The 23,742-nt window shown below is 45.4% G+C and overlaps 1 protein-coding gene across 11 annotated transcripts in view; it reads left to right on the top strand.

Annotated features, from left to right (window-relative positions):
* Window positions 1-23,742, top strand: part of KLC1 (kinesin light chain 1) — a 58,823-nt gene that overhangs the window by 13,407 nt on the left and 21,674 nt on the right. For all 11 annotated transcript variants that reach the window (XM_082848185.1, XM_082848183.1, XM_082848184.1 and 8 more), the window contains exons 2-12: window positions 2,423-2,684; window positions 4,512-4,742; window positions 7,958-8,036; window positions 8,531-8,756; window positions 12,808-12,895; window positions 13,510-13,611; window positions 16,471-16,644; window positions 16,788-16,887; window positions 21,605-21,654; window positions 21,740-21,807; window positions 23,131-23,239. In XM_082848185.1, the coding sequence (XP_082704311.1) occupies window positions 2,424-2,684; window positions 4,512-4,742; window positions 7,958-8,036; window positions 8,531-8,756; window positions 12,808-12,895; window positions 13,510-13,611; window positions 16,471-16,644; window positions 16,788-16,887; window positions 21,605-21,654; window positions 21,740-21,807; window positions 23,131-23,239 (1,488 nt within the window). In that variant the 5' untranslated portion in view covers window position 2,423. The remainder of the gene's footprint in view (window positions 1-2,422; window positions 2,685-4,511; window positions 4,743-7,957; window positions 8,037-8,530; window positions 8,757-12,807; window positions 12,896-13,509; window positions 13,612-16,470; window positions 16,645-16,787; window positions 16,888-21,604; window positions 21,655-21,739; window positions 21,808-23,130; window positions 23,240-23,742) is intronic.

The following is a 23,742-nucleotide window of genomic DNA, read 5'->3' as shown; positions in this document are numbered from 1 at the left end:
TCTTCATATTGGGTTTTTTTTCTTTCTCTAGGGACACCAGTTCTGGGAAGTGAACCTTAGGCAGTGCTCAGATCCACACCTTAACCTAGTGGTATTGAGTCCTGTTCATTGGAAGCTGGTTCTAAAATGTTTCCTTCATTCATTCAGCAAACATGTATTTAGCGTTTACTGTGTGACAGGCTGGGAATATAGTGCTGAACAAGACAAATGAGGTCCCTGCTCTACTGGAGTTTGCAGTGCAGTTGGAGAGCTATGAGTTAAATAAGTATGTAACAAATCTAATAATACTACACTGTCAGGTAGAGGAGTCGCCTCTGTTCTTTTGTTGTTTTCTGGGCTCTTTGTGTTATGGAGGTGGATTTCTGAATAGTCCTACAGACAGCTTCTAAATTTCCAAAGTTTAGTCTTTGTGTTATGCAAAAAAATCAGTTTTCCAGTATGAAACTGGGGGTACAAGGACAGATGTGACCCTGTTATCATCTACTTGCAGCCTTCACTCCCAAATCCTGGAACGTGTGGTCTGTATTCACTGCTTCAACACTGCTTCCCCAGAGTTCCCTGGTGGTCTAGTGGTTAGGATTCGGCGCTTTCGCTGCCGTAGCCCAGGTTCAACCCCTGGTCAGGGAACTAAGATCCCACAAGCCACGTGGCGTGCCCCCCCCCCCCCAAAAACAAAACAAAACAAAAAAAACAACCAACCACTGCTTCCCTTCCCCCAGCATCTATCAGTCCATCCATTCACCAGATGGTCTGTGAGGGCCGGGAACTGTCCTACGTAGTGTGCATTCACCGTGGGTATAAGGTAAAGTCTTGCCTTTTAAATAGAATTCATATTTAAGGGAATATAAGATAATATGTGAAAACAAAGATTTTGGGTAGTCGTAAGTGCTCTGAAGGAAATCACTCTCAGGTGATTTAATATGACTTCTGTCCCTATCACTCTCCTGAACAGGCTTTCCTAATGATCACTGTTTGTGGCCTTAAAAAAAAAAATTATGGGGTTTAAAAACAGACATGAAACTAGAGAGGATAGTAAAAAGAACCATTGCTTCGTATTAGCCATCATCACCATTTTGCTGACATCGTTTTATGTGCTCCTTTCCCCTTTCCTTTACCTTCTCACTGTAGTATTTTAAAACCAGTCCCAGACACCATATGATTTCGTGCTGGTGACCTCTTGGCTAGTCTGACCCAGTAGGCATGCTCAGCCCTCACCCTCCTGGAGTCTTTTTTTTTTTTAATATGTTTTTAAAAATTAATCTATGGCTGCCTTGGGTCTTCGATGCTGCGCACGGGCTTTCTCTAGTTGCAGCGAGCGGGGGCTACTCTTCGTTGTGGTGTGGGGCTTCTCATTGTGGTGGCTTCTCTTGTTGTGGAGCATGGGCTCTAGGTGCATGGGCTTCAGTAGTTGTGGCACGCGGGCTCAGTAGTTGCGGTGCACAGGCTTAGTTGCTCTGCGGCATGTGGGATCTTCCCAGACCAGGGCTCAAACCTGTGTCCCCTGTATTGGCAGGCGGATTCTTAACCACTGTGCCACCAGGGAAGCCCCCTCCTGGAGTCTTTACAGCACTGGTCATCCTGCTGTGTCACTCTTGTGTCACCAGGCTTCAGTCAGGTGTGGTTTTCTTGCTGCTCTGATTGTTCCCATGCTCCTTTGCTGGTTTCTCCTTCTCCAGCTGTGACCCCTTCTCAAGGCTTTGTCTGGTAAATATGTGACCGAGAATTTACTGTCCCTTCTGCATTTCATTAAGGAAAAAAAAGCTTGCAAACATTCACAGAAGATTTTGTTCACAGAGGCTATGTGTTTTATTTATTTTAAAATTTTATTTATTTATTTCATTTTTGGCTGCATTGGGTCTTTGTTGCTGCATGTGGGCTTTTCTCTAGTTGCGGCGAGCGGGGTCTACTCTTTGTTGTGGTGCGCGGGCTTCTCATTGTGGTGGCTTCTCGTTGCGGAGCACGGGCTCTAGGCGCGCGGGCTTCAGTAGCTGTGGCACATGGGCTAAGTTGTTCGGCGGCATGTGGAATCTTCCCGGACCAGGGCTCGAACCCATGTCCCCTGAATTAGCAGCCGGATTCCTAACCACTGTGCCACCAGGGAAGCCCTGCTGTGTGTTTTAGAAATGCCATTTGGATGTTTTGCTGCTTTTCATCTTTGGCATTAATTTCAGTTACTGTCATTTCTTCCGTAAAAAAAAAAAATTCAGACATAAGCTAGAAAAGTAATTAATTTGGTCTGCAAAGGACAAACAGAAACAGTACAGAATGTAGTATTTCCAGGTAATAAATCACAATACACCTATTTATTATTCACCTATAAAAATGTTAATTCAAAAGTCTTCACACATGTATTTCATTAAAGATGTAACATAAATTAAGCCTCTAATGAGATTTCTATCTTTTTTTTCTTTTTCCATCCTAGAATGTATGACAACATGTCCACAATGGTGTACATAAAGGAAGACAAGTTGGAGAAGCTTACACAGGATGAAATTATTTCTAAGACAAAGCAAGTAATTCAGGGCCTGGAGGCTCTGAAGAATGAGCACAATTCCATTTTACAAAGTTTACTGGAGACACTGAAGTGTTTGAAGAAAGATGACGAAAGTAATCTGGTGGAAGAGAAATCAAACATGATCCGAAAGTCACTGGAAATGTTGGAGCTTGGCCTGAGCGAGGCACAGGTACAAGTCTCAGATATGAACGTGAAGTTGACAGTCTGGAAAAGGGGAGACTTTGTTTGACATACGAGGTTTAACTAAACTAGAGGGCAGATACTTATAGAATAATAGAAATCAGCTTATATGTGGGTTATGTATGTTATACAAATGATGATTTGGGCATGTCTGCATTTTAAAAAGTAGAGCGAAAATAGGTAACTCTGTGTCGGTTAGGATTTGATTTGGCTGCATATATCAAAAAACAAAAACAGTGGCGTAAATATCATAGTCACATGTAAAAGCACATACTGAGGTGGGCTGTCCCAGATGGGTGCTATAGCTGCATGGGTGTCAGGGGTACCCAGGACCCTGCCACCTGCTGCACTGCACCCCAGTCAGCCTATCTCGTGGGCTAAGACAGTCCCAGCTGCAGCCACGTGACCCCACCCTAGGACTGCGAAGGGGCAGGAAGGGTGTGCCTCCTCCCTTTACCTCCTTGAAGTGTGCGTGGCACTCTGCTTACACCTCATTGGCCAGAACTTGGTTCCGTGGGCATACCTAGTTGTGAGGGACACTGGGGAATGTTGTCTTGCCCCTTAGAGTTCCAGGTTCTTAAGCCTGAGGAAGAAGGGTGAATGTTGGCCAACAGCTCATAGTCTCTGCAGTACCCCAAGACAAGATTGTCTTAGGCACTTGACTAAACCTTTGTTTCTATCCTGCTAGACATAGAGATGAAAAAATTGGAAACATTTAGGTGTGCCCCCGCCCCCCACCATAACTTTCAGCTTTGCCAACATATTTTAGGTAAAATTAAATACACTAAAAATTGGCTTCTTCTTTCTTAGCTTTCGTCTTGTATAGCGAATGAATGAGGCAGAAGTGGGGCTGCTGGGTTACCAGTTCCTGCTTTCACAGAGGAAATCATTCTGTACCAAAGTGACGGCCATACCCTGATTTTAGAATTCTCCATCCTAAGCATGTTACAGATTCTAATTGTAGGACTTTGGTTATTGTGAATCTCTTATTTTGCAAGTTGTGTTGAAAAGCGATATAGAGGTGAACCTCCTTTTTTAGTTTGGCAGATATTGGGGTTAAAAGAAGGAGGAGGAAAGAGCCCCACCTTCTAGAGTGTCAGGTTTTAGACCTAGGAGGATAATAAAGAGGGAGGGGCAGGTGCACGGTCTGCAGAGAGAACAGACCGAAGCCGGCTTTCCTCCCCAACTCTTCCAGCCCTTATCCTCCCAGGCAGGCCGGTCCCTGAGACCCATCAGTGCACCCCAGGCAGAGCCCAGTAGGAACCTCCGCTTATGAGTGCGTCAGGGCGTCCTGACTCTTGGTACTGGCCACAACACAGAGCCTTCGTCCCTTCCCCTGCAGTGGCGAAGAAGTGTTGTCTGTGCGCCCCGCCCCAGCTCCACCACCAGCCCCTCACAGAGTGACCTGCACTCTGAACACGTGTGCAGGTGTGTGCACGTGCTCTCACCCGTGGCAAAGGGTCTCTGAGAAATTCTGTTTGCGCCATCTAGATAAAAAGTAAAAGAACACAGCTTCATCAGTACAGTAGCTGCCTGTCCATTGCTAGTCCATTCGAGATACTTTCTAAACAGAAAAAAGAAATGCATTTTTCATAGACGTTCTGAGCATGTGATATTCTTGATCATGCCCTGAATGTAGCCTGTGACTAAAGAAAGGGTGGAAATAGAAGTAAATGGCAAAATGTACTTGTATGTACTTTGGAGCACGTGTCTGCAGGTGTCAGGTAGAGCTACAACCCCAGGACGCTTGCGGAGACGGGAGGTGGCGTTTGTTGGGCTGAGTACTGCAGTGTTGTCAGCGTTTCTGTCTGTCTAGGTTATGATGGCTCTGTCAAATCACCTGAATGCTGTCGAGTCGGAGAAGCAGAAGCTGCGTGCACAGGTTCGTCGTCTGTGCCAGGAGAATCAGTGGCTGCGGGATGAATTGGCCAACACGCAGCAGAAATTGCAGAAGAGTGAGCAGTCTGTGGCTCAACTGGAGGAAGAAAAGAAGCATCTGGAATTCATGAATCAGCTAAAAAAATACGATGATGACATTTCTCCATCAGTAAGTGGTTCTGTAGGAATGCAGTATTGACAGTTACCACGTTATCATCGGTAGATTGTTTCAGTAAAGCCGGCAGTGTTTTCCTGTTTCCTCCAGCGATTGTGTTTAAACAAGACCAAGGATTAAGGGTCTTGGGACTGAGTCCCTGGGCAAGTCATATAAGTTCTCTCTGGAGTAGTTTCTTCGTATGTTTTTTTTGAACGATGGTCAGTTCAAAAAATACTTTGTAAATATAAAATAAATGCAAAGAGGTGCCATTGCCTTCAGCGAGGTCTGTTGCAGGTTGAGATCTCCTGAGCATCCTCACCCTTTGCGGTCTGGCTTCCGTGCACATCCCGCTGCTGGAATGCTTTTCCTTTAACAGTGCCCTGATCCAGTCGCCTGAATCCAGACTCGGGACTGCCTCTATAGTTTGTAGTGGATCCTCACTTTCTCTTTGCAGCCCTCTGCCCTGCTCTCAGGACGCCATTGGTTCTCCTGCGCCCTCGCTCGTGCCTCCTTGGCCTCCTGCGGTTCCTGGATGTTAGGGTTCCCCAAGGATCGTGGTCTTTTCCTTCTTCTGTTGGCTCTCTCTGGATGTTCATCCCAATCTCGATTACCGTTTTTCGTTTACTGTTTATTTCTGATTCAGTTAAGTTTTTTTTTAAAGTAACCTTCTTTATTTTGGAATAATTTTAGATTCACAGAAAAGTCAGAGGTGGGGCCTCTGGGAGGTAGTGTGGGTTAGATGCAGTCATAAGGATGTGGCCACCATGACGACATTAGTTACACAAAGAGCAAGAGACCCTAGGTCTCTTGACGTGATACTGTAAAGAGAATTCCCACATGCCCTTCACCCAGGTTCCCCTAGTGTTAACATCTTGTATTGCCGCATAACGTGTCTGAGTTAACTTGGGGCGCTGTCTGTCTCCAGAGTACCGTAGGCTGCATGGCTTAAACAACAGACAGTTAATTTCTCCTGGTTCTGGAAGCTGCAAGTCTGAGATCAGGGTGACAGCTTGGTCGGTTTCTTGGTGAGGGCCTTCTTCCTGGTGTGTCCTCGTGTGGCCTCCTTGGTGCATTTGTGCAAAGAGAGAGAGAGAGACACACCTAGAGTCTCTTGCTCTTTGTGTAACTAATGTTGTCATGGTGGCCCCATCCCCATGACCGCATCTAATCCACACTACCTCCCAGAGGCCCCACCTCCAGACACCATCACACTGACCATTAGGGCTTCAACATAGGAATTAGGGGGTGGGGAGGACAGACATTCAGTCCCTAGCAGTACGTTTGTTAAAAGTAAGAAATTAACGTTGCTATTGCTACGTCACTATTAACGAAACTACAGCCTTTATTTGGATTTCACCAGTCCTTCCATTAGTGTCCCTTTTCTGCTCTCGATTCCAATCCTGGATTTCACATGGTATTTTGAGCTAATGTTTTTTTAATGCCTACATAGTTCTAGGCATGTTCGCTACATAATCTGTATACCATTGAGTTCCACATTTGTGTCTCCAGTCTGAGCCCTCATCCTAAGACTGTAGGAATGGTTTTGTGTATTGTACCAGCAGACCTACACTTGCCCTGTGTCTTAGCTTGGGCTACCAGATACCATAGACTAGGTGGCTTAAAGAGCAGATCATTTACTTTCTCATAGATCTGGAGGCTGGAAGTCAGATATCAGGGTGCCAGCATGGCTGGTTTCTGGTGAGGACCCTTTTCCCAGCTTGCAGATAGCTGTTTTCTTACTATGTTTGCACATGGCAGGGTGTGGGTGTGGGGGGAGGGAGAACTAGCTCTCTGATGTCTCTTCTTGTTATTAGGGTACTAATCCCATCGTGAGGGCCTCACCCTTGTGATTTTATCTAACCTAATTTCCTCCAAATACCATCACACTGGGGGTTAGGGCTTCAACATGATTTTGGGCACAATTAGTCCACAGCACCCTGTTTTATGAGGCATACTGTATTTCTCCCTTGCATCTCTAGGTCAGGAGCAACTGAATGTTTTGATTTAAAAGATATAACTCCTGTAGGTTGCTGTGGGAATAAGAATAGAGAAGTGGATTCACCTGGAAAACTGGATAACATTGAGCAGGGGAAAGCTAGTCTCATAGAATCAGAGACATTTAAAACATTTTATTTGGAAAACATGTCTAGCTTGGAGAAGAGATACAATGAGCTAACCCTGCCTCCCCTTTTAGGGGGTTCGCATGATAATTTTTCTGCCCCGTTCCTCCTACTGCTGCTGGTGCATTTCCTTAGCATGAGGAGTTCTCCTGTGAGACCCAGGGCTGGGGTCAGATTCAGGAGATTGAACACAGGCGCAGTGCTTCCTCTGTCCTCTGCAGCCCAGATTCCATTTTTTGTTGGTTATCTCAGCAGAGTCCTCGATGACGTTTTTCACTCATTCCAGGATCCAGTTCAGGACCACATGTTGGACATAGTGGTCCCGTCCCTTTAGTCATCTTTCATCTGGAACAGGTCCTTTCACAGAAAGAAGAAAGCCTGTCTTTGTCTTTCATGACATTGGTATTCTTGAAGAATACAGGCCAGTTACTTCATAGATTGTTCCTCAGTTTGGGTTTGTCTGGTGTTTCCTCATGAGTGTGTTTGGATTGTGTGTCCCAGATGGGAATGTTATAAAAGTGACATGTGCCTCTCAGGTCCCTTCCAGAGGCAGATGGTGTCCGTCTGTGCCAGGGCGATGCTGAGTTCTCCCCTGGTCAAGCTGCTGTCTGTTCTCTCCAGCGTGTCCTCACTCTTTGTACCTGAGGGCTCGTCTGTGGGGGACACGAGTCATAGGCTGTCACCCTGCTCTTAGGGGTGCTGCAGTGGAGATGCTGGGTGGGGAGGGGAGTGTCCAGCCTGCCAGTTCTGCGGTGTTCAGAGATTTGCCATTTTAATCATTTGGTTTCCAAATAAAATTTATTTCAAGTAAGGGCTTCCCTGCTCTTTAAACTTCTGTAGGACACGGGTGACGACTAAGGCACAGAGATGCCATCGTGATCTGTTCTGCCACTCCTGCCCGGACAAGTACTTTGAGTTCAGTCTAGCAGGCCTTTTATTACTCTTTACTGAACTGATGGATAGACCAAATTGTGGCTAGTCCTATGTTTGATCTGAAAAACAAACCATCTTTTCTATTTTTAGTTTAAATGAAATTTGTATCAAAGATTTCCAGTGCAGGATTTATAGTATTTGTAAGACTAATATTGTCCTGGGTTGGTTTTATAGGAGGACAAAGACACTGATTCCACCAAAGAACCTCTGGATGACCTCTTCCCAAATGACGACGATGACCCTGGTCAAGGAAGTAAGTTGGGAGTGGTGGTTAAATGGCTGCATGCAGACGGAGGTGGCGGGTCCTCTTGGGGTGTAATTGCTGTCATTAGCAGGCGGTGGCGTGCCTGCAGCCTGCCTCACAGCAGCCCTTGCACACTCAGGCTGCCTCGTGGTTCCCCAGAGAATTGCGAGTCGTTTTCTCGCTGGGATAGAGTAACGTGTTGAGCCAGCCCTTGTAAACAGGGGCACGCACCAGCAGTTCCGACGCGATCTGTGGATTCTCACGGAATGAAAGGGCAAAAGAGTTTTCCTGGGGCCAAGAGCAGTCTCACCACACTGTTGGGGCGCGTGCGGCATCCCCGACAAGTTGCTGGTGTTGCCTCGCCTGCGCGGGGAATGCTGGACAGGTTTGGTACAGTGGGGACCACGTGCTGACCTGGACCAGAGCCAGAGCGGGGAGTGCTAATCAGCTGGTGTCATCGGGTGATTTTCTCTATTGCCTGAAGTGAGCCCTTCTCTGTGTAGTGCAGCAGCAGCAGAGCAGTGCAGCGGCGGCCGCCCAGCAGGGTGGCTACGAGATCCCCGCGCGGCTGCGCACCCTGCACAACCTGGTCATCCAGTACGCCTCGCAGGGGCGCTACGAGGTCGCCGTGCCCCTCTGCAAGCAGGCCCTGGAGGACCTGGAGAAGACCTCTGGCCATGACCACCCGGACGTGGCCACCATGCTGAACATCTTGGCCTTGGTGTACAGGCTAGTAGTCCTCGTTTTATTCTCTTAATTTTACCTAGAGACAACGTTTTTAACGAGCTTGTCCTAAAAATACGTTTCTGTAAACTGTTATGAGCTACTTTTCCAGCCTTATCGTCCATTTGTCTTCACACAGCCAGGGGTTAAGTTCAAACATTTAGCAAGCTCTCTGGCAAGAGTATGACCCTGAAGAACAGACGCTGCCTGGGGCTCCCAGGCAGCCGTCCAGGACTAGCCCACAGCACCCTTCGCTCTGGCCAGGCTAAGCTCTTTTGATTTTTTTCCCCACAATACTTGGTATACCAGGCTCCTTCTGCCCACCCTGCCTGCCCGTATCCCCTGCCTTTCTGAGGCCTTGTCAGCTCTCTCTCCTTTCTGAATCCAGGGCTCCACGTGCCCCTTCCCAAGTTGTGCCCCTTAACCCTGTCCCTGCCTCTCTCGCAGCGCTTGCCCTGTACTTGGCCTCTGGGTGATTCGAATTTTGTCATCTCTTCTCCCGGGATCCTGGCTCCTTGAAGTTGAGGACCAGGTTATCTTCTTGTCTCCACCTTGAGTCACTTGAACATGTTTGCTAACTCAGAAGCCTTTGGTGAACTTCCTGAATGGAATTAAATAGTTTGCCTAGGCACTGACTGGGCAGTGGTACGTGGGAGCCCTTTGTCTGCTTCTGTCTTTTAGCCGAACTGACCTGAAATCGAGCAGGTCGGGGTGTTACTCACATGCAGGACTGGTTTGCTGTGGCCACTCCAGTGTGGTGGGTTTCAGGGAACTGCTCCATTTTTTCTTTGTTGGTTTGGTTGTTTCAGTTTAGCCAACAGTTTTGATCCAGATGTATGTAAGACTTTGGGCTGGTTTCTGTGAGACCCTAAAGATGGATACATAATACCTGTTCTCAAGGAGAAACCAGAACGTGGAATTTGAAGTCAGGAGAGTTCAGTTTGTATCTCTGCTAAGTGGCCCCTAGACAGAGGATGTTGTCCAGAGCCCTTAGCTTTTCTGAGCCTCTGAAGGGTTGCAGGGGATGTGAGACATGGTGTTACCTGGCACTGTGAAATAGTCAAACAGCATCATCTAAACCTGTTTCTAAAGGAACTGAGAACCTTGTTTAGAGAATAGGCTGGCTATGTTCATATGTAATTATAGAAGCAGGGAGACTGTTGTTAATAAAATAACAGAGAAGTGGGAATTCCCTGGCGGTCCAGGAGTTAGGACTCTGCGCTTTCACTGCTGGGGCCCGGGTTCAATCCGTGGTTGGGGAACTGTGATCCCATAAGCCGCTTGGTATGGCCAATAAAGAAAGAAAGTAGCCCAGAAGTGTTCATGGAACAGAAAGATGCCTTCCAGCTGAGAGGATTAGGGAAGGCCTAATGGAGGGGTGCGAGCGCTTTCTGCGGCCTTGAAGGGTGTGTTTGGGGCAGACTCTTGCATCCTGTTTGGCAGTAGTAAGAGATGGGGCTGAAAGGGCTGGGCACTCTGCAGGTGCCAGGTCTTAGAAGAGTGGCTGTGGGGAGTGCACAGGACCTGAGGGGGCTGGAGCCTGGAGGCAGGGCAGCCCGGCAGGAGGCAGCAGCATGGGGCTGGCGGGGATGGAGCTGGGAACCTGAGCAGGGAGTGGGAAAGGAGGGGGAGGGCTCCATGAAGAGAAGAGGAGTAAACTGTCCAGAGAGAGAGGTGATGGCCTTAAAGAGCACCGGAAGGAAACTGAGCACTGCCATGCCACTGCTGCAGCTCCAGGCCACTGCCGCGGCTCGGCTTCGAGAGAGCACAGCCTTTTCCATGCTGCATAGCACTCTGTTTTACAGGTAGTCCTGACACTTTTTGACAGGTTCCTGCTGATGGACATTTAGGTTTGCAGATTTTTACTGTTACGCATTATTGTAAGAATTCCCTAGTCACAGGTTGCATTTAAAATCTTGGTAGATTATGCTAAATTTCATTCCAGAAAGGTCTTTAAAAAATTTACATGCCTACGAAGAACATGAGAGTTTCTGGCTGATGGTAGATATTTTTATTGTAAATGAGTTAAATAAAAAATGTGCGTAGAATGCCACTGGAATTTGTTGTACTTAGGGTGCGTGGTCACACAGATGTCATTGTGCTGGGTGCTGGGACTTCGGTGGCCTCTCCTCAGTCTTGTGTTTTTCCTTCGCACTATAGCGTGACAGTTTACTCATGTCAGCAGAACATTTGAAAAAAGTTAGCAGCTACGTATATATTCATATTTAATGTTGTGTCCTAGAGCTGTACCATAACTCTATTTCAACATTTTTCTGTTAAGGGACATTTAATTTTAAGCTTTTTGTGGGGGGGCATTAATCTACTGATGAACATCTTTTGCTCAAGTTTTGCTCAGGATTTTGTATTTTGTTTTAGTGTCAATTCCTAAAGCGGGTTAGAGTATAAGCATGATACGCGGGCTTCCCTGGTGGCGCAGTGGTTGACAATCCGCCTGCCAGTGCAGGGGACATGGGTTCGATCCCTGGTCTGAGAAGATCCCACATGCAGCAGAGCAACTAAGCCTGGGTGCCACAACTACTGAACCTGCGCTCTAGAGTCCGTGAGCCGCAACTCTTGAGCCCATGTGCCCCAACTACTGAAGCCCACGCACCTAGAGCCCATGCACCGCAACGAAGAGTAGCCCCTGCTCGCCACAACTAGAGAAAGCCTGCGTGCAGCAATGAAGACCCAACACAGCCAAAAATAAATAAGTTAAATAAATAAATTAAAAAAACAAAACAAAACATGATACGCTTCTTGGTACATGTTGCCCAGCTGCTTTCGGGAAGGTGGTGCCAGTTCACACTCCTCCTCCTCCATCACCAGCCTGGGGCTGGGCTGCTTGTCTCTTATTCTTTATTAATGGAGAAGTGCAGCATTGTGTATTAATTTGTATTCTGTGATTGTGTGTTTTTAGTCATTTGTGTCTTTCTGTGAATGTTCTGTTACCTTTTTTTTAATATATGTTTATTCATTTATTTTTTGGCTGTGTTGGGTCTTCGTTGCTGGACGCAGACTTTCTCTAGTTTTAGCGAGCAGGGGCTACTCTTCGTTGTGGTGCGTGGGCGTGTCATTGCAGTGGCTTCTTTTGTTGCGGAGCACGGGCTCTAGGCACGTGGGCTTCAGTAGCTATGGCACGCAGGCTCAGTAGTTGTGGCCCAGGGGCTTAGTTGCTCCTTGGCATGTGGGATCTTCCCGGACCAGGGCTCGAACCTGTGTGCCCTGCATTGGCAGGCAGATTCTTAACCACTGCGCCACCAGGGAAGTCCAAAACCTATATACTTGGCCAGAATTAGTGTGCTTCGGAGGATCTGGAAGCCTTATTAGCCCTTCCAGTGTTCTGCAGGACAGTCTGGCTTCTGCAGGGCAAAGCCTTGCTGGGCAGCCGTTCTTACTCAGTTGGGAAGTATGTGTACTCAGTCTCACAAAGTAAGTAACTGGTTTGCAGCCCCATCATCAGGTAGCACTTAAACCAGGGGGGCTGGGCTGGAGGTGCTTCTGTCTCCTCACTGTCAGCAGGACCCTTCGCCCCGCCCTGCTCCAGCAGACACTGCGGGGTGCGTCCTGGGCTTCTGTTTCACAGGCTTTTCCATGGCACGTGGCGAATCATTAGCTTCTTAGAGCAGCTCTGTGAGTCACGTCCTTCCTTTTTAGGTGGGCCGACTGCGACTGTGGAGCCCATGTGACATGCCAGAGCCACGCAGCCGGTAGCTGGCAGAACTGGGTGCAGACCCTGGGATCTGTTCCGTCTGCCTCACCGTTCTGGATGGCCTCGCTTACTGTGTGCGGGGTTATGGGGATAGTATTGTCCCAGTGATCTAGATGGGAGGGCCAGGTTCAAAAGCTAATCAGGCCCGACTCCCAGCTCACCTTGCCAGTACATTTATTGATGGAGTCTTTTTCTCCTACATTAGGAGTGTTTTTAATAGTTTTAATAGCTAACGTCTATTTTTTAATAACTGAAGCTTAACTTCTGTTTCTTTAGTTCCAAAATTACATTTTAAAGAGATGTAGTAAGCTGTGTCTATAACACTTAACTGTATGTTTTTCAATTTAGAGACCAGAATAAATACAAAGATGCAGCTAATCTACTGAATGATGCCTTGGCCATCCGTGAAAAAACTTTGGGCAAAGATCATCCTGCGGTTTGTATACTGGTTCTTTCATTCTTTTTATATATTATTTTCCCTAATGTATTTTTATACCCATCTCATTTTAATATTAAACTCAACAGGGAAGATTTAAGAGCTGCCTTTTCACTGGATGGCACAGGTAGGACTTCCCTCACTTAGTACAAGTGATGAGCCTCAGTGCTGGTGACTCCCATTTAGCAGGTGTCAGTGTGCACTTCAGTTGTTTATCACCCCACCTCAAATGGATCACGTACTGTGTTTTTTGATCCTAAATCAAATTGCATGTACTTCTGTAAATTTTTTCATAAAGATTTTGTATTGTCTCTTTATTAAAATCTGGTCAGATTTGCATATAGATCTATTTTGGTTGGCTTTGTGGCTTTCAGTGAAATTAAAAAAATCAAGATCCTGTTGATGTTGATTTGTTAATTTTAATATTCTGCAGTGTTCCTTTATGCAGTCTGTCTGCAGACAGTGAGATTGCTCTTTCGCCTTTAAGTGGAGTCATGTTCCTTCATCCAGCTGAGAGCTCTTCCCCGCACATACTGGGCGTGATGAGTGTGTGATGTCTCACATCCCCTCCACTGCTGTCGTTTACTGTTCTTCACGGTTCCCTGTGTTGGTAGGTGGCAGCAACTCTGAATAACCTCGCAGTGCTTTACGGCAAAAGAGGAAAGTACAAAGAAGCTGAGCCGCTGTGTAAAAGAGCTCTGGAGATCAGAGAAAAGGTGCGACTAAGGACGGTTCTCCTTGAGATGCTATGTTTTATGCTTTTAAATAACTCACTTTTTTTTTTTTTAATAACTCACTTTTAAGCTTTGAGATAGGACCACTGTGATATATCATTACTGACCATTTACTGAAAATAAGCCCTTCAGTCAGGTGGGCAGCCCCAAACGCAGCCAGATGGGCCCGTACACATGGGAGTTTAGGAGGAGTGGGTATGCAGAGGGTGGAGCCTTGAGTCTGCATGCCCTCCCAGCCTGAGGCCTAGAAATGATTCAACTGAAGAAGGAATTTCTCAGGCCTGTAGGTGGAAGGCACGGGGGTATTTCATTGACGGTGGGGCACGTGCCTGTCAAGAAGAAAAACACTAAAATTTTAAAAATGAGGTCAACAAATATGCTTATGAAACTGAAGAAAATGAATAATTGTTTTTGAGAACTAAAGAGTAACTCAGAGCTGGAGATTAAGTCAGTCATGGATGTGTAATGTCAGCTAATACAGTTTATAGTAATTAGGTATTTTTTTAAATGTAACTTGTTAATTTCAGCAGTGCTCTGGATGACCGTGTATTCAGATGTTAGAGACTTGGCAGGTCCATGCCGTGACTGTTTTTTTTTAAAGGTTATTTTATGACATATAGGTTTGTTTATTTATTTGTTTGTTTTTGGCTGCATTAAGTCTTGTTGCTGCGTGTGGGCTTTCTCTAGTTGCGGCGAGCAGGGGCTACTCTTCATTGCGGTGTGCAGGCTTCTCGTTGTGGTGGCTTCTCTTGTTGCGGAGCACAGGCTGTTGGCGCGCGGGCTTCAGTAGTTGCAGCATGTGGGCTCAATAGCTGTGGCTAGCGGGCTGTAGAGCGCAGGCTCAGTAGTTGTGGCGCATGGACTTAGTTGCTCTGTGGCATGTGAGATCTTCCCGGACCAGGGATCGAACCCGTGTCCCCTGCATTGGCAGGCGGATTCCCAACCGCTGTGCCACCAGGGAAGTCCAATGCCATGATATTTTAATTTGACTTTTTGTGTCATTATTTACCATTGATACTGAGCAATCAGTCATTTAATTTTGAGTTATATGGCAAGGACTTGGGAAATGGAAGATGAAAAGGGGCTAATTATCACATTATGCAGGTAAAGTTTTGTCCATGTTGCCATCTGCATAATATTTACAAAATAAAATAGTCTTTATTTATTTATTTTATTTTATTTATTTATTTTTGTGCGGTACGCGGGCCTCTCACTGCTGTGGCCTCTTTTGCTGCGGAGCACAGGCTCCGGACGCACAGGCCCAGCTGCTCCGCGGCATGCGGGATCCTCCCGGACTGGCATGTGAGATCTTCCCGGACCAGGGATTGAAACCGTGTCCCCTGCATCGGCAGACGGACTCCCAACCACTGCGCCACCAGGGAAGCCCTAAAATAGTTTTTATTTTATTTTTTATTTATCCACTGAGATTTTGAGTGGGCTGGGGTTAAAATCAGGGAGAATCACAAATATATCAAATTGAGGATTATGAACTATAGGTGATGATCTGTCAGATTCATTCATATATATTTGCTCTTTCGTTCAGTCATGTAGCAGACATTTATTGAGGACTTGGGGGCTCCCTGCTTGGTTAGAGTTGGCGATTTCAAATTAGACACAGTCCTTTCCCTGGGGACACAGTGCAGCAAGCAGACCTTGGGAATGCAGGTGCTTTGGCTTCTAGCCTAGAGCTCAGGGAGCACATAGAGCAAGGGCTTCTCCAGGTACAGGGCTGGGACTGTGCTGGGCATGGCCTCCCACAAATGGTCAGCGTTGGAGCTGAGTCTCAAGAACCGAGGTCAGAGCTTCCCAGGCAGGGAGAGGAAGGGAATGCAGAGGGGATGGAGAGGCAGCCTGCCTCATTGGGGAATGTGTAGGTAAAGGCACAAGGTGAGAGACTGGATGGCTGGCTCAGGTCCTGAGGAAGCAGTGTAGTGTTTGGTCGTCCACCTGTGTGCCAGCACCGTCCTAGGTGCTGAGAGGACATTACATCCAGACATTGAGACAAGGCATTTGCATACTGAGGCTTACGTCTTAACGGGTGAGAGTCTAGGCGATAAAGGACTAAATAAATAAGACAGTTTTGGGTAGTGATACTTGGAAAGAAAGAAAAAAACCAGGTGATGTGCTTGTGAGTAAACTGGGTGGGGATGGGCTGAGGGCTCCCTTAAATTGGATATAAGGAGGTCCTCTCTGAGGGGACCTGAAAAGAGACCTGAAAGATGAGTTATTTAGTGGAGGGTGGGGAGCAGGGCAGTGCTGGGAGAAGAGTGTTGGGCGTCTGGGACAGTAAGTTCAAGTTCGAAGAGCCCTGAGGTGAAGTTTGAAATGTGAGGGAAGTGGTTTGGGATGCTCAGAGAATCTGGGTCTGAATGTGAAGGGATACGTAGGATGTGAATTGAAGAATTGGAAGTTTCCTTTGAAGGCTGTTCTGTGCAGGGATAAGTGTAATGTAGTTAGACTCAGAAGGGCCAGGTGTAAGTTCAGGCACTTCAAGGACTGGGTGGCCATATTAAACAGCCTTTATAAAACCCAGTTTCCTCATCTTCAAACTGTGCATAGTATTGCCTACCATGTAGGATTATTATAAGAATTAAAGACACTAAAGCACGTGAAGGAAATCAGCATAGTCCCCTCCCCCCAAGAATAAGGAGTTCAACAAATTCTGGTTAAGTTATTTTTATTATTGCATGGGGAGCCATTTAAACATCAGAAGCCTGGGAACAAGGCACAGTCGTATTTATGTTTAGAACGCGCCTTCTCATGATAGGGTGGAGAATGGATCGGATGGTACCATGTGAAACAAATAATAAGTGTTTCTAATACACTATTTTTTATTCCCAGGTTTTGGGAAAGGATCACCCCGATGTTGCCAAGCAGTTAAATAACTTGGCCTTACTGTGCCAGAACCAGGGCAAGTATGAAGAAGTAGAATATTATTATCAGAGAGCCCTCGAGATCTACCAAACCAGACTGGGGCCTGACGACCCCAACGTGGCCAAAACGAAAAATAACCTGGTACGTTGACAGGCACAGCTCTGTAGGTGGAGCCCGACCACCTTCTTCCTGAAATCTGAACTCTGTTTCATAGTTTAACCTGTAAATAAGAACACGTGCTTCACTTACTATGAAGAATAGTAAGTACTCTGTTTTATTTTAAGGCATCCTGCTATCTGAAGCAAGGAAAATTCAAGCAAGCAGAAACACTGTACAAAGAGATTCTCACTCGCGCACATGAAAGGGAGTTTGGTTCTGTGGATGGTAAGAAATGTACTTTTGTTTCTAAGCAGATGCAGTTGTAGGATGCATTAAACATAGTGATTTCCGTGAAGCAAAAGGATAAAAAAAAAATAGTGATTTCCAGCTTGAACTTGGTAATACACAAGTCATCACAGTATTTTCAAGGTAGAATTTAATTTGAATTTTAGAAATGATTTTCCACGGAGCGCTTATTGGAGAGGACGTGACCCGGTCTGAGTGAGTGCCCATCGGCTCATCATTCATCATCCAGTGACCGTGGTGAACCCTGCGTACCTGCCCTGGCATTACCGATAATGGAGTCATGCAGCCTGTGGTCAGGGTGATGGGCCACGCTACCCTCACCGGAGTCCACACGTACTTTAGGCACAACCTAGATGCACTGACTCCAGAAAGCCTTCCTGGAGTCATTAGTGCTTTCTAGAATTGCTCTGTAATACAGTGGTTCTCAAAGTGCCGGCAGGAACCAGCAATTTCAGCTCCACCTGGGACCTGTCAGAAATGCAGATTCTCGACCCATCCCAGGCCTGCTGGGTTGTTTGACAGCCTTAAGGAGCTCAGGCCTGTCTCCTTTGTACCCCTTAAAGTATTGTAGGTGCTTAATATTAATACTGTATAAGATTCTGATTGCTCAGTAAAACAATATCTGTGTGTTACGTCAGGCATCTTCCCCCCTTTACTGCCTATTACCTAAGGATTTCAGAATGTGAACAGTTGTTACTAGTGTGTGGGAAACCTTAGAATTCGTGGGGAAAGAGGTTTTGATTAATAAATACTTTCTTCTATACAGAGTTTCTAGAAACTACTTTTGAAAAATCTTTGAAAAGTGTATTAGTTTTTGTCTGTTAACAAGTGGAGCGGTAAATCTCTTACTATCAGAAGATCGTGATGCCTCAGGCTCATCATTTTGAAAATGGATTCTGTTTGCAGTTGGGCCGGGATTGGATAACCGTCCACCTCCCTGGACTTGTACAGTTCACAGGGCACTTTCATGTCCTCGTCTGACTGTAGAGGCCTTGCTGGTTTTGTGTTGATTCCAGGCCATCTCCTTAGTGCTTCTTTCAAAAAATTTTACTCTTGGGGAAGACTTGTTTCCTTGCGATTTGCTAGCTTCTTTCTACTAAAAATAGTAGCATGAAGTCCAGTTAATTGGGTTCTAGTTAAAAGCAGTTTTTCTGTACTCACATTTATCCTCCACACAAATGTTAAAACGTAGGACAGAAAGGCATTTTTTCTTTAGGCAAGATGCACATGTGTCCTGGTTTGCTGTCGGGGCGTGGCTTTCAGGTCACAGGGCCTTCTTGACTACAGTGCAGCATTGAAACCCATGACCTGGTTTGTTGTCAGGAAATCTAGTTCTCTTAACTGGTGGATTCTTGTCTGTTCTAACAATAGGGTTAGGTTAGTACATAAAGCTAAAACTGCAGTAAATAACAGTGTTATTAAGCTTTAAATACTGTTCACTTTTTTTTTTTAAATAATTGTGATATACAATTATTTTTCAAGTATTTAAACAATTGTACGAGCACCACTAACTGAATAATCCTTCCATTCCCCCCACTCATTCGTAAGGTCATATTCTAAATTCTTTATCAAGTCAAGGGTTTTGTTGCTGGTGGTAGTGGTAGTGGTAATGGTGGACCATTCCTCTCCATTTATGCAGGTATTGATTCTTGTACCAGTTGCACATCATCTTGGCTGCTGTGGTTTTGCAGTGAGGCGGGGTGGGGGTGAAGTTAGATATGTGATGTGACAAAGTCTGTAAGTACTCTTCCTTTTCAAAACTTCCCTGGCTAGTCTCACCATTGTTAATTGAAGTATAGTTGATTTACAATGTTGTTAATTACTGCTGTACAACAAAGTGATTCAGTTATATATGTATATTCTTTTTTTTTTATATTCTTTTGCATTATGGTTTATCATAGGATACTTATTATAGTTCCCTGTGCTGTACAGGAGGCCCTTGTTGTTTATTCATTCTGTATATAATAGCTTACGTCTGCTAACCCCAAAATCCCACTCCACTCCTCCCCCACCCCCCTTCCCTTTGGCAACCACCAGTCTGTTCTCTATGTTTGTGAGTCTGTTTCTGTTTTATAGATAGGTTCCTTTGAGTCATATTTTAGATTCCACATATGAGTGGTATCATATGGTATTTGTCTTTTTCTGACTTACTTCACTTAGTATGGTAAGCCCTAGTTGCATCCATGTTGCTGCAGATGGCATTATTTCGTTCTTTTTTATGGCTGAGTAGTATTCCATTGCATATATATACTACATCTTCTTTATCCATTCATCTGTCGATGGACTTTTAGGTTGTTTCCATGTCTTGGCTATTGTGAATAGTGCTGCTATGAACATAGGGGTGCATTGTATCTTTTTGAATTACAGTTTTGTCTGGATATATGCCCAGGAGTGGGATTGCTGGATCATACGGTAATTCTATTTTTAGTTTTCTGAGGAACCTCCATACTGTTTTCTATAGTGGCTGCACCAATTTACATTCCCACCAACAGTGTAGGAGGGTCCCTTTTTCTATACCTTCTCCAGCATTTGTTATTTGTAGACTTTTTAATGATGACCATTCTGACTGATGTGAGGTGATAACCTCATTGTAGTTTTGATTTGCATTTCTGTAATTAGTTATGTTGAGCATCTTTTCTTGTGACTGTTAGCCATATGTATGTCTTCTTTGGAGAAATGTCTATTTAGGTCTTCTGCCTTTTTTTTTTTTTTTTTTTGCGGTATGCGGGCCTTTCGCTGCTGTGGCCTCTCCCGCTGCGGAGCACAGGCTCCGGACGCACAGGCCCAGTGTCCATGGCTCATGGGCCCAGCTGCTCCGCGGCATGTGGGATCCTCCCGGACCGGGGCACGAATCCGTGTCCCCCGCATCAGCAGGCGGACTCTCAACCACTGTGCCACCAGGGAAGCCCCCTTCTGCCCATTTTTTGATTGAGTTGTTTGTTTTTTTGTTGTTGAGTTATGGGAGCTGTTTGTATATTTTGGAAATTAAGCCCTTGTCAGTTGCATCATTTGCAAATATTTTCTCCCATTCCGTAAGTTGTCTTTTCATTTTGTTTGTGGTTTCCTTTGCTATACAAATATTCACTCTTTTAAAGCCAGTATTTAAAACTAGTTTCATTCTTCTCCTATGACATGCCCAATAATCCTAAGAATAGTTAACCACATACTAGTCTTTTAGTTAAAAACAGTTTAAATATGTAATCTTATTTAATTTTCTCAACAGTCCTGTGAAATGGGTCACACATTACTCCATTTTAGGAGCGAGGACACTGCAGGCTAAGCGACTCTCCGAGGATGGGTAGCTTATGAGTGGTTGGATTGGGTGGGAGCACAGGTCTTCTTCTCCAGAAACCTCAAAAATACGTGAAGAGATGGGATCATGAAAATCACCTATAATTTCATCACCCAAATATGTCTTAATTTTTTGTGTCTTTCCTTCCTTTCTTGCCAATTGATTTGCATAATTGAAACCACACTTTATATATAATCATGCATACTGCTTATTTTCTTTTATACTTGTAGCTTAAGCATTTTTCATGTCATAAAAGTATTTTCATAACCTTCACTTTTAAAAAATATTTATTTGTTTTTATTTTTGGCTGCGTTGGGTCTTTGCTGTGCTTGGACTTTCTCTGGTTGTGGTGAGCGGGGGCTACTCTTTGTTGCAGTGCGCAGGCTTCTCATTGTTGTGGCTTCTCTTGTTGCGGAGCACAGGCTCTAGGTGCGCGGGCTTCAGTAGTTGTGGCACACGGGCTCAGCAGTTGTGGCTCGCGGGCTCTAGAGCGCAGCCTCAGTAGCTGTGGCACATGGGCTTAGTTGCTCCGCAGCGTGTGGGATCTTCCTGGGCCAGGGCTCAAACCCGTGTCCCTTGCACTGGCAGGCAGATTCTTAACTACTGCGCCACCAGGAAAGCCCATAACCTTCACTTTTTTTTTTTTTTTTTTGGTGGTACGTGGGCCTCTCACTGTTGTGGCCTTTCCCGTTGCGGAGCACAGGCTCTGGACGCGCAGGCTCAGTGGTCATGGCTCACGGGCCTAGCTGCTCCGCAGCATGTGGGATCTTCCCGGACCGGGGCATGAACCCATGTCCCCTGCATCGGCAGGCGGACTCTCAACCACTGCGCCACCAGGGAAACCCCCTTCACTTTTAAGACTGCTTATCCTCCATGATGTGGGTGCATTAGTTGGAAGCTTTGGATGAGTGGTATGTGTCAGTGTTCTCAAAAGTGAAGAAAATTTTAAAGGAATATTGATTTGTAGTTTTTCCATTTTTGCTCCCAACATCTTACTACTATTTCTTAGACTTTTGTTTAATGTTAGTTGTTCAAATTCTAAGTAGTCCCAAGTGTTACGTGAGGGTTCTAGCATTAAAAGTTTCCTTATAGGGACCCTAGCATTTGTCTGTGTTTTTGATCGTTGCCTACCCTGTCTAGGTTGGTACCTTTGATTCCATGTCTTCTGTTCACAGAGCTGCATGTGAATGGCCATTTCCTACTGGTTTCTTGTGGTCTGGTTCTGTCTTCATAGTCTTTATTCTCCATTGTGAAACCTTGTCTGTCCATGATGTGAAAAGTAATATCTGAGAAGGATCATACGGAAAATAAAACAGAAACCTTGCAGTTGCTGAAACTTGACAAATTCAACTTTGTGGGCTCTGTTATGCTTCAGTTTATAGTATGTTATTTTTTCTTCCCTAGATGAAAATAAACCCATTTGGATGCATGCTGAGGAAAGAGAAGAATGCAAAGTAAGGACATACTATTTCGAGAGATTCTAAATTGAATATATTGCTTAAGATAATTATTCACTTGAAATTATTTGCTATAATTTAGGGAAAGCAAAAGGATGGGACTTCTTTTGGAGAGTATGGTGGCTGGTACAAAGCCTGCAAAGTTGACAGGTACGTCTGCTTAACTGAAAAACAAAGACACAGCTGTGGAAGGTGCTAATGCTTCAAAGGTAGCTTGTAAATGACCGAGTGTGTAAGTTGCTTAAAGTGGTGTGGTTGCACAGTCCCTGATTTTCCACAGATTCCAATACAAATTCCATAACTTCATAAATGAGGTAATTCATGTACACAAAACCCACCGTAATATGGGTCACGTGGGTAAAATATTGGTTCTGTCCATTAATGCTGTGTCTAAGGCTAAGTACCAAATCGCAGGAGAAGAGATGACTAAATATAGAGACAACATTTGAGGTCGCCATGGAGCAAACTCACGGGAAACAGGCCAGCAGACGTGCAAAAGCCAGCACTTTGCAGGTGTGTCCAGGTGCACACCCCAGTCGCCCGCAGCCCTCAGGGCCTCCGTGTCTGCGGAGGGTTGTGTGAGCTCCTTCACCAGCAGCCCATGAGCCTGTGCAGATGCCCGTTTCCTCTTCTGACTGCAACACCTTTCCTGCAGTCTTTTTCCTATTTTAACTTTTGCTCACCCTTTAAGACTTAGTTTACCAGTCTTCTATTTCAGAAAAGTTCTCTGAACCCCTAGTTTGGAGCAGGTGCTCCTTCTTTGGGCCCCCCAGAGCGCTCAGCGCAACTTCTGAATTGCATGTGCTTTGTCTCCCCCAATACTCTGTAAGCTGTCTCAAAGACATGGGGCATAGCTTCTTTATTTCTAAAGCGCCTGTCATCAGTAAGCAAAGAATCTCTTGAAGTATATCCGTACTAAAATGAACTAGACTTATTTCTCGTCTCTTAGTAAGAGTGCTCTGTGAGGAGTGCAGAAGCACTGTCTGTGTCCACACTGTTTGTTCATCCTTTCGCACACACAGCCGTCATTCTGTGACTCAGATCTCATTGGTGATGAGTTTTGGATTCACTTTGCTTCCCCTCTACTTGTAGAGGGAGGGGAGAAGGTAGATAGCAGCATTAAAACATGTGTCCTCTTTACTACCTGCCCCCGAAGGGGGAGAAGCCTGATGGTCACTGGACAGACCCAGAATAGACATTTTTGTTGAGACTGCCCGGTGGTCTGTGGGAGCAGCCACAGACTGGAAGGAATACAGGGGCATGTCCCATCAGCCACAGGGCTCAGTGCAGTAGGCAGGGGATGCTTGACATAGAAGAGCCTTTTAGAGTTTTACAGTTAAAAAAAAGTACCATAGAAATTTAAATAATTTTAGCCAAACATAAGTCTGTTTGTCCTTTAGATTATGTGCTGTTGATAGTGGTTGCTCTAAAACTTGTATTTTATAGTTTTGTATATCATATGCTTTCTTACAGTCCAACTGTTACAACTACTTTAAAAAACCTTGGGGCACTTTACAGACGTCAAGGCAAATTTGAAGCTGCAGAAACATTGGAAGAAGCAGCCATGAGGTCACGTAAACAGGTCAGTCAAAAACCTTCTGTTTTTAACTTAGCCTTCTGTATTGATTGATTGATTGATTGATTGATTGTACGCGGGCCTCTCACCGCTGTGGCCTCTCCCGTTGCGGAGCACAGGCTCCGGACGCGCAGGCTCAGCGGCCGTGGCTCACGGGCCCAGCTGCTCTGCGGCATTTGGGATCTTCCCGGACCGGGGCACAAACCCGTGTCCCCTGCATCGGCAGGCGGACTCTCAGCCACTGCGCCACCAGGGAAGCCCTAGCCTTCCGTTTTTAACTTTGAGTTTAATGATTCTCTTTTACGAGACTTACTGAAACCTTGATTTAGAAATAGAAAATGTTTACTGTTCTAGTTTGTACAAATAAACTTACATTGTTCAAGCGACAATATAATGTAAATATATGGTAAGTATGACACCAAAAGCACGAGCAACACAGCAAAAGTCAGATTCACCAAAATTACAAACATTTGTGCGTTCAAGGACACTATCAAGAAAATGAAAAGACT

Source organism: Leucopleurus acutus, assembly GCF_964270905.1.
Source record: "Leucopleurus acutus genome assembly, chromosome: 1".
Lineage (NCBI taxonomy): Eukaryota > Metazoa > Chordata > Mammalia > Artiodactyla > Delphinidae > Leucopleurus > Leucopleurus acutus.
The sequence above is the reverse complement of the archived record's forward strand: the minus strand, read 5'-3'. Positions and strand labels throughout refer to the sequence as shown.